Source organism: Melitaea cinxia, chromosome 8 (assembly GCF_905220565.1).
Source record: "Melitaea cinxia chromosome 8, ilMelCinx1.1, whole genome shotgun sequence".
NCBI classification, from domain to species: Eukaryota; Metazoa; Arthropoda; class Insecta; order Lepidoptera; family Nymphalidae; genus Melitaea; species Melitaea cinxia.
The window spans coordinates 4083195-4099623 of NC_059401.1; the positions used below are offsets into that span (position 1 = coordinate 4083195).

The following is a 16429-nucleotide window of genomic DNA, read 5'->3' on the forward strand; positions in this document are numbered from 1 at the left end:
TTACTAGTGTATGTGTAGTATTTTATATATGAACACTACTCCTCGGCCGAACATTAAGTGGAGAAAGATCGTTTATATAATAACCTAACTTAAGGTAATCTCAATTAGTTATTTTTGTAAGTATTTAAACGTGCTTAATGTTGTAAATAAAAATTTTTTTATGTATATAGTCTTCATTTTCTATCCTGAGTAAGCTGCCATATCACCCTACTTTTATCATACCTTACTATATATGAAAAAATGTTAATAAATTCTAAAATAGGTCGATAGACATTGAAGAAAGTTATTAAGTTTAACAGCCAACATTAAATATAAGAAGTTTATTTAAAATTCTTCTTACTAGCTCTTACATACTACTACTTATGTACTACATAACTGCAGCCGATAAATTTTCTTAATAAATGAAACGCCTTCAAAAGTATTCATAGCAATTGCGCAAATGCTCGTATAAAGTATTTTTTTTTTCTTAAATTGAACTTCCGACTCACACATTGTGTAGAAGTGTATTCTTTAATCCACTTCAAAAAATGAGTAGATTCTCATCTCGAATGAATTTATTTATTTTACAAAAATGTGAATTCTGATGTAGGTATACTTTTCATCATAATATGTAAACTTTTTTAAGAGTTTCAGTTAGTAATTTTCAGTTTGATTTGATATTCACAGCTTTGGTATGAAATGGAAATGTTATTAACCGATTTTGAAAAAAGGGGAGGTTTACAATTCGATTTTTTTTTATGTGTTTTATGATTACTTCATAGCTTTTTACCGCTACCTTATTACTATTTGTTCTAAATAGGAAACAAAACAGACATAACTATATAGTTAATAACATTACATACATTCGTGTTAATATTTTTTCTAATATATCCAAATTTCCTCATTGCGAAATATAATTTAATCAAAGAAATTTAATGTAAATTTGCTCAATGAATCGCTATTTACATGTGAATATGTAGGAAAGACCAAACTTTTTGTCTATTCAACTTATCAGTTCAATCTTAATTCGTAATCGAATAAAGATTAAAACTATTATTTTCAGTTAATATTGTTGATGCGATAAAATACACGTGAATTTTTATATCATAGACTATGATTAAAAAAATGTTATCAAAAAGTCAATTATGTTAATTATGTGATTATACTCGTACTATTTTACAAAAGTGTGCTTTAGATCACACGACTGTAATAAAATTTAACTAACGTAACTCTCTCTTTTTCTATATACACTAACTTATATCTCCCTTTTAACTTCCGTTCTCCTCGCCCGACCAAAGCGTATGTAAAGAAGTTTTACTTCTAACAAGTATTATTAAAATTAAGTATTATGTATGTACTTGTGTTGTTTGTATGAACTTTACTTCAATAAATGGATTGTATGGAATTGTGGTGTCTGGAAGAAATGTCTTAAAAGCCATTCTGTCTATTTTACTACGTAACTACTTTTAGAAATTACGGTGTTAAAAATAATTCATGAAGAAATTTAATTACTACGGTATGTCACCAATACAAAGTCTATTTGCGCGTGCGTACGTGCATGTTTGCATGAGTATATGCGAGTGTACGTGTGTTCATAGTGCTACGCGAAAGTTGCCGTGACGCATTAAAAAAAAAATGCAGCGTCGATATGTTCTTTATTGAGCCATTTGGCTAATTCAGCAGTCTGAGAATAATTTCACACAAAACAGGCTTATTAAATAAAAATGTTTAATAATATTATGTAATAACAACGCATTGTACTCCAAAAGTGTATGTTTTGTGTTTTTACCAAATAATTTAGTGTCAGGAAAAACATTTCAATTGTTCAGTTTACTCAGCTAATTCAATCTTTTCTTTCCTTATTACTTTTGATAATTAAAGAGTTTTTAACCGACAGCCGAAAAGGAGGATGTTCTTAATTCGAGTGTATTTTTTTTATGTAAAACTTTTATACGCACCCTTGACTTGGGGAGTAAGCCGGTGAATGTGTGACGAAAACGTTAGGGAGATATCAAGTTAGCGAAGATAGAAAAGGAGAGAGAGTTACGTTTCGTAAGATTTACTTCAGTCGTGTGGTCTAACGCACACTCGTTTTTTTTTAATGTAGAGTTCAGAGTTTTTGACTGGGTGGACCGATTGCGATAATCTTTTTTTAATCGAAAAGTGGTGCGTATCATGTATATCCAATTAAATTTAATTGAAGTCTGACAAGTACTTTTTAAGTTATCTCTAACAATGCGTATTTACTTGACTATTTGTTCATCAATTTACGTTGTATTATATACCTCATAACTTTTTACTGGGTACACTGATTTTGATGATTTTTATTTTAATCGATAGCTGATGCTTGCTTTGTAATCTCATTTAAATTTGATTGAGATATAATGCCTACTTTTTGTGTAATCTTTGATAACACGTATTTACTTATTGTTGTGATTATTTTTTCGTCTACCTGCGTTTTATTACTTGTCGATGTAGTTGTGATGTCCGTTTTTTTTTTCTTTTGCGGAAAGTGCAACTATTTACTTACAAATAACATTTTTTTTAATAACTAGTATAGCAAACAAGCATACAGCACACCTGATAGTTTGTAGGCTACGGTGGTCGCTTACTACCAGGCGTCTATAGACGCCTGCAACACAGAAGCAATGCAGAAGCATCTTATCTCTACAAGAAAAATTGTGGAAACCTAATCCAATTTCGTACCTCGGATTTTGGTGATACAGCACAGCGCCAAACAGATAAATTGAGAAAAAAGTAATGAGTAATTTTAAAAATAGTCGTTTCTATTGCTTTCATCACTTGGTAATTTCGACTACCTCCAATTTCGTATTTGTAAATTTCTTTTACGTTATTATTACCAATTGGATAAAATGTTATTAGATACGAACAAGAATGGTCAGAAAATCGGCAACAATGCGTAATTATTGTTATCTAGGCACGTAAATCAGTTCTGTTGATAAAAAAATCATTTCCACCTGCTTAATCAATTTAGTCGTAGATAGATTTTTTATTTTGGCTTATCAGATAATATTTAATTCATTGTGACAATAAGATCCCGTGTTTGAGAACAAGTGGCTTATTGTGAGAAAGTTCATCCGTGAATGAGCATAAAATTTACGCTTAGTAATTTTTGAAACTAAAAAATTGTAATGCTATAAGAATGAATTTGTTTAAAAACGTGCTCGTTGTGTTCGGTAGTATTTTGTATGTAACAAGTGCAAGACTGGTAATTGATGAAAATACGCCTAAGCGTCTATTTGACGAAGATCTTTACAGAAGTGTGATCGATAGAGATGAATGTCGGAGACAAGTTGACTATTTAAAGAGAACTGACTCTACGCTTCTGGCTCAGTGTGAGTAATTTTTTTTTTCTTATATCACTAGGTCGGCAAACAAGCGTACGGTTCACTTGATGGTAAGAGATTACCGTAACATATAGACGCCAGCAACACCAGAGGCATCCTAAGCGCGTTGCCGACCCAATCCCCAATCCCCCAGGAGCTCTGATCACCTTACTCACCAACAGGAACACAATACTGCTTGAAAACAGTATTATTTAGCTGTGATCTTCTGTAAGGTCGAGGTACTACCCCAGTCGGGCTGCTCCAGATTTTGAGCAGAAAATTCCTGCTGTGCCCTACCTCAGTTAAATAATTATAAATATTAAGTTATAAATGAATTTAGAATCTTAATTTTAGAATTTTAGAACTATATCTCTTTTTTTTTTTTTGAACTCATGCTATGTTTTTTATCGCCTATCAGATGTTTTTCTACACTTACTTATTTGAAATATATAAAAAAACATTTTTTTTTCCTAAATTATGTATACAATATTATTAAGTTTGTTTAATTTTGCATTCATTTTTATTTATATATATGTAGTTTGGTTTATAATATATATAGTTTGGTAGGGATATCTAGCCTTACTTCGAAGTAATGCATACAGACTATACGAGAGTTAGTTTAAAACCTAAGATAACGAACTGATAAGCGGCTATTTTGAAAATTTATTCAGTAGTCTATACAAATAAATAAAATTAAAGTGTCTGTTTGCAATATTAAAATAACCGCTTTTAACTAAATACATATGAATGATGATGATGATGTTGATGATAACAAACTAACATTTTTACAATTTTTGTCTTTCTATCTGTCTGTCTGTCTGTTCTGGCTAATCTCTGAAACGACTGGACCGATTTTGATGGAACTCTTACTAGCAGATAGCTGATGTTATAAGGAGTAACTTAGGCTACTTTTATTTAAGAAATTAATTTGTTTTGTAACTCTGCGAACTGAAGAAAAACTTTTTTGTTAAATTCTACGCGGACGTAGTCGCGGGTACATCTAGTTTATCAATAAAAATACACCTTAACTACAACCATATTCAATTTAATTTTTGTCCATTAAATATCAGAATACGTTTGAAAAAGACAATATTAGATACATGCAAGTAGTACATATAAATAAAACGTGTCTTGTGTTCGTAATATTAATTTTTCCTTATGTATTTGCAGTTTTAGATGCGGGCGTAAGATTACCAAGAGGTCTTTTCACGCTGAACAATGCAGATTTAGGAAACTATGAACAGTGTCTTGGCATAATAAGTGAGAATGGTGATATGAAAATCGAAGGAAAATATTACTTAATTCGTGTACCCTTTGATCAAGAATTTAAACTGCCGTTCGATACTCCGTCTAATTTTAACGTTACGAATGGAAAAATTATACGAGTGTCGAAGTTTTTTAACGAAATTCAAGAATTTGCTATACGTACTGATGCTGAAGAGTAAGCAAACTATGTTATTATAATTACACCGCTCTAGTAGTCTGGTAGGCTGACAGAGTCAACGTAAAGTTATATTGACGCCCATAGTTGTGGGTTCGTTTTCTGCTTGGAGAGGGAAGTGAAAACGTAATTTAAAAATTAATTATTCGCAGAGGAGAAACGTGATGAGGTCCATTAGCCTTTTTCGAGCAAAAAGCTTTCTGAAAATTTTACGATAATTTACACTTCAGTTAATTAATTAATTGATTTGCTATCAGAACTGCGAGTATCATATGTTTTAAGTGGCTGAAAACTAGAAAATTGAATTATGGCTTAGGGACCAGAGTAAATATATGTAATGAATGATAAATAAATAAACGCCTCACATTCAACGGCTCCCAGTAGGAAACACACAATATACATGCACAAACTCCCAGACCACGAATCACACACAAAGAATAAAGTATAATATTTCTTCACAGATCAGATCCTGATTCAATTCAATCGCTATCTGTTCTTGTCTCAGTATGCGTGCCAAAACCTTGTACAACACAAGACTGGATAACGAACATGCTTTTTAACATATCCGCTTTTGGATTTAAATATGATGAAGTCGTCGTTCGCTTACCAGACGACAAGCCGTGGGTTCCAGCTGACTATGTGGCTATGTGAGTAATTGAATAATTATTTTCTCTTTAGTTGTACCCGCCCCTTAGTTTGCAATTACAGACTCAATGGGTAAAACTTTTTGGTTCAAACTGTACGTTTAGCCATATATATGCCTATTTTCTCTTGGCTATATTATTACTTAAATATTATCAGGTGAACGACCAATCGCAAACCTTGCCAATATTCATATTCTTTTCACTTTAACCTTAACTTTACGTGTTAATGTTTCACTTTTCAGTGCAATATTCTCTCTACTGGGTTTTATCACATTAGTCAGCACGTCGTATGATATCATCCACACTAATATCCAGAGAAAAGGTAAAATAAATAAATTAATTAATAAATTTAATATCAGAAATTTAAAACTGTGTTTTTAATATTTTTCAATACATTTACACGGATTTATCGGTTTGATATTTTTTTTTCAAATAATAAACATATTTATTGAAAAATATTCCAGACTAAAACTAAAAAGATGAACACATAAAAATGTATAACTAATAGTTACACATTATGTTAACTAAAGATAATACTTTTTAATTTTTTATAAATTAAATCGTAACACGGTTATCTAATTATCTAATCTAATAAACTAACAAAACCAAAGCTGGATTTGCACAAATGATTGAATACACACGTCCGTGTTATATAAAGATCGTTCGACTGTTAACTACGTTCCTTCAAACGGGGGGTATTTATAAGTATGTATATCAAAAAAAAAATATGTAGCTATACCAGTCGGCTGTCACCTATAACACAAACATTAAGTTGCTTACTTTAGATAAAAACGACCGTGTGTGTATTGTGTAGATATTTATTTAGACATTTATTACATATACAGAAACCGCCATATGAAGGAACGTAGTTAGGAGTTAAACACTCTGTATATTTTTATGCCTCTTTCAGATCCAAAGAAAGCGAACGTTTACTTACGAAGTTTTTCTGTTTACACCAACACACGACGACTTGTCACTTTTACTCCTAATGCTAATGCGTTAGATTGCCTGGACGGTATAAGAAGTCTTTCCATGATATGGGTCATTATAGGTCATGTGTTCCAAATGGATAACGTGACGTCTAACATGTCAGATGTTTTGGAGGTAAACATATATGTATTTTATATCAATGATTTCCCAATTTAATTTGAATTGTTTCTTAATTTTTTTTTGAACATGTTATTACAATTTTATATAAAATTTTAATTCAATTTTAAATAATCGGTAATGTTTCATTTCTTTACTATTGACTCATAAACTTTGAGTAATAATTATGCGTAAATGATGTCATTTGAAACATTTTTTAATATCATATCAAAAATCGACCGTTTCAAAACGTCTTTTTAATTTGTAATTTTTAGTGGCTCACATCTGCCGGTGCAATATGGGTTACGACAGCCCACAATGCTGTGGATTCCTTTCTACTGATGGCTGGTATTTTGTTAACATACACTACAGTAGGAAAAATGACTGGAGGTATATAAAATTAATGTGCTTCACGCTTTTGTTTTATCGATATTTCAAATTTTATTAGGTATTACACAAGAATGATATATTAGTCCAGTAATACCATGTTTTGATCGAAACTATCTTTATAGTTTTAAAAATACAATAAACTATTCATGTATTACACATCAATATTTCATTCTTTTGTTTAAATCAACACGTTGCACGTTATAACACTGTATTATTTGATTTTCGAACTTACATTAGAAGTCGTTAATTGGTAACTAAGTACAATAGTATTTCTATAGCGATAAAGTATAAAAAATTTCCAGGGCGATTCCTGAAGCGACTGCACGTTTTTTACTTCAATCGACTCCTACGAATGTTTCCGTTGCTAGCGGCGCTAGTATTACTCGAAGCATCCGTTTTTCATCGAGTAGCAGATGGACCGTATTGGGAAGAGGTAGCCAATGGTGTTCAGAATTGCAGATCATTTTGGTGGACGACGTTATTGCATGTCCAGAACTTTGTAAACCCTGATCATTTAGTAAGTTATACTACATTTTTTTTTAGTTAAATATAAATATATAAAAAAAATATTAAGTTATAAGCACTGATTAAAATAATTAGTTAAATGAAAATTATTTCTTAAACGTATTTCTTTCCAAGTCTTGTTTGTTAGATAAAGGGATTTTTCCGTAGAAACAAAATCTTTTTTTTTTCAACAAAATATTTTTTTCGAAATATGTTAACCTTCCTTAAACCAAGTTAACCTTCAAGCGTCGATTTTTACCTCCATACATGTTTTCCCTAAAGCCTCGCAACACACCCGTAACTCCTCTAATGTTGCTGATGATCAGATGTTTTCATCCACTCGTTTTCACCCCTCATTAAAAAATATATATTTCAATTATTTTCATGATCTATCTGCTTTATTCAAATGCATTCGTTACAGTGTGTTCGACATTCTTGGTATATTGCTATTGACATCCAACTACACATCGTATCGCCAATAATTCTGTACTGGGTGCTCGGTAAAAGCAGGAAAGCTGCTTGGATTGCTCTTTTAGCAGGATTTTTAGCGATGTTAACAACAGCAACAGTATGGAATTTCATAAGGAATAGCGCTTCGACTTCTATATCCCTTCTGTAAGTGTTCGATTATGTGATATATGTATTTTTTCGTAACTCTTCTCAAAAATTCACTAAAACTATCAAACAGCCTTGGTCTTGTGGCGAGCTCGTGATGATAATGATCATTGACGCCACAATATGATATACCTATATGACAGCTAAACATCCTGGTGATCCCACAGTCTACCTGATATAATTCTTTTTTTTTTTTTTTTTTTTTTTTATTTGTTCAAAACACAAAAAACACATAGTTAAAACTTATACATAAGCCTGCCACGAAAACTCACAAGAGCTTATCCGGACAAGCCGCCGCGTCGCATATCATATTATCATATAATATCTTTATCGTACCGTACCATGTTAGGCCATTAAATTTAAACTAAGGTAATTACCAAAATTTTGTAACTATTAAACGCTTAAAGATTTTAGTAAATGTTCTTTTAGTGATCTTCTATATTTGCGTTTGTCCAGGTATAACTCTTGTAGGTCTTCGGGAAGTTCAGTTCTAATAATATACAAAAGTTTTACAGAAAAAATTCAAACTTTTAGTTGATAAGACAATTATATTTATGCTGCGCCTCGCGCTGCCGTTAAACCCACAAAGTTTCCGATCACGTGAGATTGTCCGAATAAAATATAGCGTGTGTTACTCTGGATCTCCAGCTTATAGATGAACCATTTTTCATAACAATCAGTTCAGTATCTTAGCGTCAAAGAGTAAAAAATGGATGGATCGATATTCCTCTCAAGCTATCATATATGTATTTACAATAATAGTAGGAAGTTGGAATAAACTTTTCCAAATAATCTTTCGAAATGAAAATTAAAAAAATTCTTGTCTATTTTAATAAAAATTTGCATCTTAATCTACAGTGATGCTGATGTACAAACCTACTACTTTCACAATTTCTACTATTTGCCATGGACTCGGGCAGCTCCGTTCTTTCTCGGAATGATAGTTGGTTACGTATTATGTATATACAAAGGAAAGACGATCCATTTAAATATGGTAGGTTGACTCTTATTTTTAGCAGTTACCAATTTATGTTGATTCTGTTTTTGTCGCCTTAATTGTGTTTATTTCACACGACCTTAAGTAAAATGTATGTTACAATGTTCTTTATCATATATTTTATCTTTATTTTGAAGTACAATTTCGTATGACTAATCCACATATTTCCCTGAAACTGATGTCATGATGTCTATAATAATAATAAAAAAAACAATGTTCCTCACATTTTCAATTAGTGAAATTCAAATCAATTATAGATATAAAAATTACCTTATCACTATTATTTAAAAGTTTCTTGGAAATTTACGAATAAATAAGAAAATGAATTATCAGTAGAAAACTAAGCCGATAAATATTTGCTAATATTTTTATTTCGTCATCATGATACTTTTAAATTGTACAACGAGATTGATTAGACACAGTTATTGATATTAAAGGTAATTACTGCATGCGTTTCAAGAAATAAAATTTACAGAAAAATTACATTCTCTTACTTTTTTCAATACAAAAAAAAAATTACATACCGACGATCATATTAGTTGAAGTTGCATATTTGTAAGTAAAATTTGGAGTAGTACCTCAACCTTATAGAAAATAACAACTAAATAATACTACTGTCAAGCAGTGCTGTATTCCTATGGTAAGTAAGGTAATTAAAGCTCGACAAGGTAAATGGTCGGCAACGCGCTTGCGATATTTCTGGTATTGCAGACGTCTATAAACTATGGTAACCAGTTACTGTCAGGAAAGCTGTACGCTTGTTGCCTCCCTATTCGTATAATTTTTTTTTTCTGACAGGGCTTCGTAGTAACATCCTGGCTAATATCGCTTGGTTTGATCGCGTCAAACTTCTACGTTGCATACGCCACTATGCAGTTTGATTGGGACAATCAAATGGCAGATAACTTTATTAATTCATTCATGAAATTAATTTGGTCTGTTGGCTTAAGTTGGATTATTTTTGCCTGCGTAAAGGGATATGGAGGTAACTACATAGTATTAAGAAGAATCTTTTGATTACCGCTTTATTATCGAACCTTTTTTGTTAGAACTATGTAGATTCATTCTTTTAATTTATTTGTCCTGCTGAGGGTGAAGTGGCTTTAATTAAGCTAAAATTTATGCTCAGAAAAAAAAACAATTTTAACGTAGATCCCTTAAGTGAGGCTTAAAAGTATATAATTTTGAATGACAAACTAATTAAAATTATTTTTTAAATAAATCTAAAAACCTGAAATATTCTACTAATTTTTTTATTTGACGATTGTGGATAATTTGAAGGTTGGTTCCTAAATTCGGTGACTGAGCCTGGCTTAAGTTGACAATTATATCTATGCCTGACTTTAAAAATGCTCCAGGAGGGAAGTTACTATAAACTGTCTAGAAATGAATTAATAACCTTAACTGTATACAAAATTTAATCTTGTTTCCTGTTGAAATGTAAATTTATATTCTTTTTCAGGTCCAATAAACTGGTTCTTAACGCTAAGTATGTGGAAATTACCAGCACGCATATCATTCGCTATGTATTTATATCACTATCCACTGACATTTATAATATCAGGAACAATATTAACACCCTCTCATTTCTCTGTGGGATCAAGAGTAAGTTTAGAATTTTTAATTAATTAAAATTAATGTAATATAGAAAAAGTTTAGGTTAATCATTCATCGCTTCAGCCTGTAATATCCCACTGCTGGGCATAGGTCCCTTTCCCCATGTAGGAGAAGGAACAGAGCTTAATCCACCACGCTGCTCTAATGCGGGTTGGTGGATATATTCTTTACAGAGTGGATATATTCTTTATGAGTAACGATCGCTATCAGGTGTCCACGATAACAACCGGGACCGACAGCTTAAAGTACTCTCCAAGGCACGGTGGGGAGACCCACAAGGACTGCGCAATCATCCAGACCATGGCAAACATCTGTATGCAAATAAAAATGTTTGTCATGTGCGGGGATCGCACCCACAACCGCTAGCGCAACCCACCAGTGCTGTGACCGTTTCGCCAACGCGTCGTAAATCGCGTAGGTAAATCATTATACACTTCATATATAATTATAGAGATATTAAAGGAATATGGAGAAGGAGATTTTAAATAAAAGAGTTTCGAAACAAAATTACTTTTCGGAAACTCTACCCATCGTAATTGTAGTATTTTTTTTTAAATAATTTATTCTTTTATTAAGAACTTATTAAAATAATTGTGCTTGCTTGCATTTGAAAAGAATCGGCTTCAATTACATCGATGCTACATATAGTTAGATGAAGAATATAGTTATAGGAAGAAGCACCATAGTTCAGAAAAAAAGGAATAATCAAAGACAGTCTACCCAGGAAAAGGTTATGATGTAATGGTCATTTAAAAAAAAAAACAGTCGGTTTGAAAACCTCCTCCTTTTTGAAGTCGGTTAAAATAATCCCATGTAAATTGATCTTTTTCCTTTATTTTCAGATTTACGAGTTTATGTCTGTGTTTACACTTTCATTCTTTATAGCGTTTTTGATGACGGTGGTCATTGATGCACCTTTCTCTGTTTTGACCAAAATTTTAATGGAAGGAGGTAAATTGAAATACTATTCTCCTTAAATTTAATCTTTTTCTGTGTTATATATCAATTGTTGCTAAAAAATATGTTTCATAGTGTCTATTACACTAGTTTGTCTTTTTTTATTGTTAATATTTTTTTTTCAGGGCAAAAAAGACCCCGACAACCACAAGATGGTGTTAGCTCACAATCCATTGCAGTACCTAAAAAGAATATTATGGACTTAGAAGGAACGATTGCTACAAATTTAGAAAAAATAGAACCAATTAATGAACATTTGGTGAAAAATAGTGTTAATTTTGATACGAATGAAATTCCAAACAAAACAGACAAGCACGGTGAATTTTTATCATCAAATGTAGAAAGTGAAAAACTTTAAAAAGTACAAAATTAAATATTAACGAATGAAGTCTGTAAATAAGATATTTCGGGGCAAGAGCAACTTCATTCGTCCACAGGTCACTTGTTCGTATAGTAGTATATAAAAATAAAAATATATACAAAAAAAAAACAAAGATTTATAGTAAATAATAACGTTAAAAGGTTTTTGTATCGTTAAGTCGACAAAGGATAGCTTACTATATAAATTACTAATGTTTGACTTTATAATAAAATCCAAAATCTCATTTTATAATAGCATATTGTAAGGGTAGATAATTATTGTGTGTTTTTTATCTGTAAAGTACTGTAAATATATGTTTTGTTATATATTTTGTGACAGTTTTTGTAATGTAATTGCACTATTCCTAAAAATCCATTCCATTCTCTTCCATCCATTTAATATCTGTTTTACTTTATTTCTTAACTTTTCTACACTCGCGTGAAAACGTGTACCCGCGCATGGTCTGTGGGGCTGAAAGTATTAGAACCGTAATAGATATTTCAGCAAAAATATTATCATTAAATGAAGTTTCGTTATAGATAGGAATGTATAAAAATATATAGAAAAGAGACTTTTATAGAAAATGTTTTCTAATATTATCAACTGTCTTTCATTACAACCTTGACAAAAATTACATCAATTTTAGTATCAAAAAAATAGAGATCAGAGAAAGGAAAAAAAAGATAAGCATAGCTTTATACGTTGTTATTTTACAAAAGAAGTTACGAGATTGGAATTTGATATGAATATTTTAAAAAATCATCTTTTAACGACATAATATATATTACATAAATTAGTAAAATCAGAAAATAAAATTAACTACAAATATTAAGTATTTACAACCTAATTATCTTAATAATCAAATCTATCTATATATAAGTGCATACTATAATAGATATAATATTTGCTAAAAAACGTAAAAAAAATATCAGTAATTAAAAAGTGATTAATGCTTATATATCTTATCATTAATGTTATTGATGGAAGAATAAAAAATTATAAACATGAAAATATTTTGTGAATTTGGAATTCTTAAATAACTAATGTAACTTTTCATATAATTGATAAAAAAATTATGTCATCTCACAAACGAAAAAAAAGACCACTTCTTTTGCATTGACAAATACAACAACGTAAGTAGAAGAAAAATAGTCAATTCAATACGTGCTATCAAAGATAACTCAAAATATAGTCATCAGGTCTCGATCAAATTTAAATAGGACCACAAGACAAGTCCAATAGACCAACAAGACCACTGTCAACTTTCTATTAAAACAAGAACTATTTAAATTATTTTTAAAGAATAAACTGCTACTGCCTTCTAGTGAATAGCATAGCTCAATACGTTATAATATATCTTTGCCATGTAATCGTGTATCATTTGATCGATAGTCCAGACCGAAGTAGTTTTACTGAATTCCGATAGATGGCGTCGCAACAGTACGCACCGTCATATAAATACGCGTCATCAAATATCACTCAAAAAGTAGTCATTAATTGTAATCAAATATAAACAGGACTACACGACAAGCATCAGCTTTCGATTAAAACAAGAATCATCAAAATCGGTATACCAAGTGAAAAGTTATGCGGTATAATACAAGGTAGGTCAACGAAAAAATAGTCAAGCAAATGCGCGCATTATCACATATAGGGGAAAACCGGGATAGATGCCTCACTTTTTGAAATGGCCACCTAATTTTAAAAATATGATTTTTATACGAATATTTTTTATTGATGTAGCTAGTTCAATCCTTTATGTTGAATTATTACTATTTTTTTTAACCTACCTAATGTAGATTAAGCAGAAATTAGCTTTTCGTGAACCCTTTTTTTTGAGGATAGATGCCTACCTATATGGATAGTTGCCCCACCATGAAAATAGTGAGTAGAATAGATGCCCTTTAAACCGTGTAAACGAAAATCCCAAACCAAATGTTAGATAATTCTACTCCTAAAACATCGATTGTCTCCCAAGAAACATGGGTCATAGTAATGAAAAACATTTTGTGTTTATTTATATCTTTTAATTGTTATAATTAGAATTTAATTTTTATATCACACTGATTACTTTACCTAATTAAACTTTTAAAGCGTTTTGTTTAACTAAAATATCAATTCTTAAGTTTCAACATGAGATATATACATATATAATTTAATTCTATATATATAAATTTAATTAAATTTTACAAGCATTTATTCAACGAAAGTATAAATTCTTAATTGTTGGTCTAAAATATTCATATCAAGTGTCAACATGCACATTGCACAATCATACTTTCTCATCAAATGCTGACTGTAGGTTTTCTATAGTCCAAGAACATACTAGAGCTCGCATTTCTTCATTTCTTTTATATTTTCGTGGCATAGTTCTGCTAGAATCAGTAAAACATCCAAACATAAATATACGTAAATACATAAAAAATATAACAGACACAAAAAAAATTATACATATAAACATACTTTGTATATGGTGAATGAAGGGATAGATGCCCCTAAGGGCACCTATACCTCAAAAAATCAGGGCAACTATCTTTTGTGATTGGGATAGATGCCCACGTATTTTTAAAATAAATTATAAACAAAATAGCATCTATTTACAACTATATGCAGACTCAATGACCCAGTATATTGACATGATAAAAAATATAAAGGAATTTATTACTATTCATAAAATTATACAACCTTAAATACTAACCTTTAAAACTTTGACGTGTTTGTAAATTTCGCCACAGAGACAATTACACACACGAGCCAAACGCGTCCTTGCCACACGAATATCTGTGTGTATCTGAGGTACGGGGTGACTTCGACTCCTACTTATGCGATTAATTTTTATTTGTGAGTTCGGGATGTTAGGTTTTTAGAACATGAGGCATCTATCCCACTGCGGCATCTCTCCCGGTTTTACCATAACTCGAAAAGTAAGTAAGTTGTTAAATATCAATTAAATTTAAATAGATCTACGTGACATGGACCACCTTTCGATTAAAACAAAAATCATTGAAATCGGTCTACCCAGTCAAAATTTCTAATATAAAAAAATACAATCGAATTAAGAACCTCCTAAAAAGAATAAGTTTATCTTCGCAAAATCGCCGATTAAATAAAGCATTTTTTCATTCATTACGATTCATATGCCTACATGGAGAAAGACTCCTGTGACTCCTAGTAGAGTGAGATGTTACAGGCTGAAGCGTATGCCTGTACGAGGTAGTATTCATCTATCTATATAATACAATTATAACTAAAAATAAAACATAAAACGGACCACGGAAAGAGGCGTAAATTTTAAAGTAAGCCGAAGAGATAAACAGGTAAATTTTTTTTATCGGTCAACATCTATACAAATAAATAAAATTGGAGTGTCTGTTTGTAATATTAAAATAATGTTTTTTACTAAATGCATATCGATGTATACACGGTACATATACCAAAATAATATTTTTTAGAATTTTTGTCTGTCTGTCTGTCTATCTCTGAAATGGCTGGACCGATTTTGACGGGACTTTCACTGGCAGATTGTTGATGTAACAAGGACTAATTTAGGCTACTTTTGTTTAAGAAATTTATTTATTTTATAACTTTGCGAACTGAACAATAACTTTTTTGTTAAATTCCACGTGGACGAAGTCGCGGGCATAGCTAGTTTTAAATAAAAATTATAGACGCCCTAGTTGCAGTCAACTAAAGCACTGATTTTCAGACTTACCCCATTCATAACTAGTTAACAGTTTTAGAAATCTTTATTCAGTATTTTAAAACTTAGCAATTCGTCGAAAATTATCCAAGAAACAGATTTTTCTAAAATATTTATATTTATTTATTATGTATAAATATCTTTTAAACAATATAGTTAATGTATCAACCGGATGGACTTAAAAAAAGATTAAGATAAAAGTGTTATTCAATATTCATTATCTGATTATCTTGATGATTTATAAAACAGTTGTCACTGTTTTGTACGAGGATTAATTTTGTTTCATTCATATTTATTACGTTTTCGCCTTTTAATACCTACTAAATCAACTATATCCTAATTTTTTTTTAAATAAAGAACGTAATGATTTACGGTAATGATGTACGGTACGTGAGAAGTTCCTTAAACGTAGGAAGTCGTATTATCGATTTCCGAATGGAATCAAAAATTTATATAGGTAGAAAAATTTGCTTGTTATTTCGTCGACTATACTTGAAAGCCTCCTCCAGTTGTTTGTACACTATTTGGCGATAGGAAATTAATCAGTCAACACGTAAAGGACAGTTCCTGATAGATCAAGCTGGAAATATTTCCCTGGTCATAGCGTGGGAAATTTTATGCAATAGGATTGGCGCCCCGGACCTGAGTGACGGGCTGTGTCGATTCTTAATCCAAAATAACTACCTTCGGTGCCGCGAACATAAATTATTTGCAGTAGTACCTCCAGCGCGTATTGTCGCAAGAGCGAACTCGCCTATTTCCCGCATTCTCACCGCGCTCAACGTTCTTCT

General features: G+C 31.1%; 1 protein-coding gene across 1 annotated transcript; it reads left to right on the forward strand.

The window, feature by feature from the left end:
- Positions 1-3142: 3142 nt before the first annotated feature.
- On the forward strand, positions 3143-11935 carry LOC123655794 (O-acyltransferase like protein-like). Its single transcript, XM_045591549.1, has 13 exons — positions 3143-3335; positions 4497-4767; positions 5229-5414; positions 5654-5733; positions 6322-6515; positions 6773-6887; positions 7190-7404; positions 7813-8006; positions 8865-8958; positions 9802-9988; positions 10466-10608; positions 11463-11571; positions 11703-11935. The coding sequence occupies exons 1-13, from the start codon at positions 3143-3145 to the stop codon at positions 11933-11935; spliced, it is 2214 nt and encodes a 737-aa protein (XP_045447505.1).
- The last annotated feature ends 4494 nt before the right edge of the window (positions 11936-16429 follow it).

What these genes read in the sequence shown, in the direction of transcription:
- LOC123655794 (XM_045591549.1), top strand. Translation starts at nt 3,143, where the DNA reads ATGAATTTGTTTAAAAACGTGCTCGTTGTGTTCGGTAGTATTTTGTAT. An exon ending in CCAGCTGACTATGTGGCTAT is followed by an intron (nt 5,415 to 5,653) that starts GTGAGTAATTGA and finishes TTCACTTTTCAG; the next exon opens with TGCAATATTCTCTCTACTGG. An exon ending in AGTAGGAAAAATGACTGGAG is followed by an intron (nt 6,888 to 7,189) that starts GTATATAAAATT and finishes AAAAATTTCCAG; the next exon opens with GGCGATTCCTGAAGCGACTG.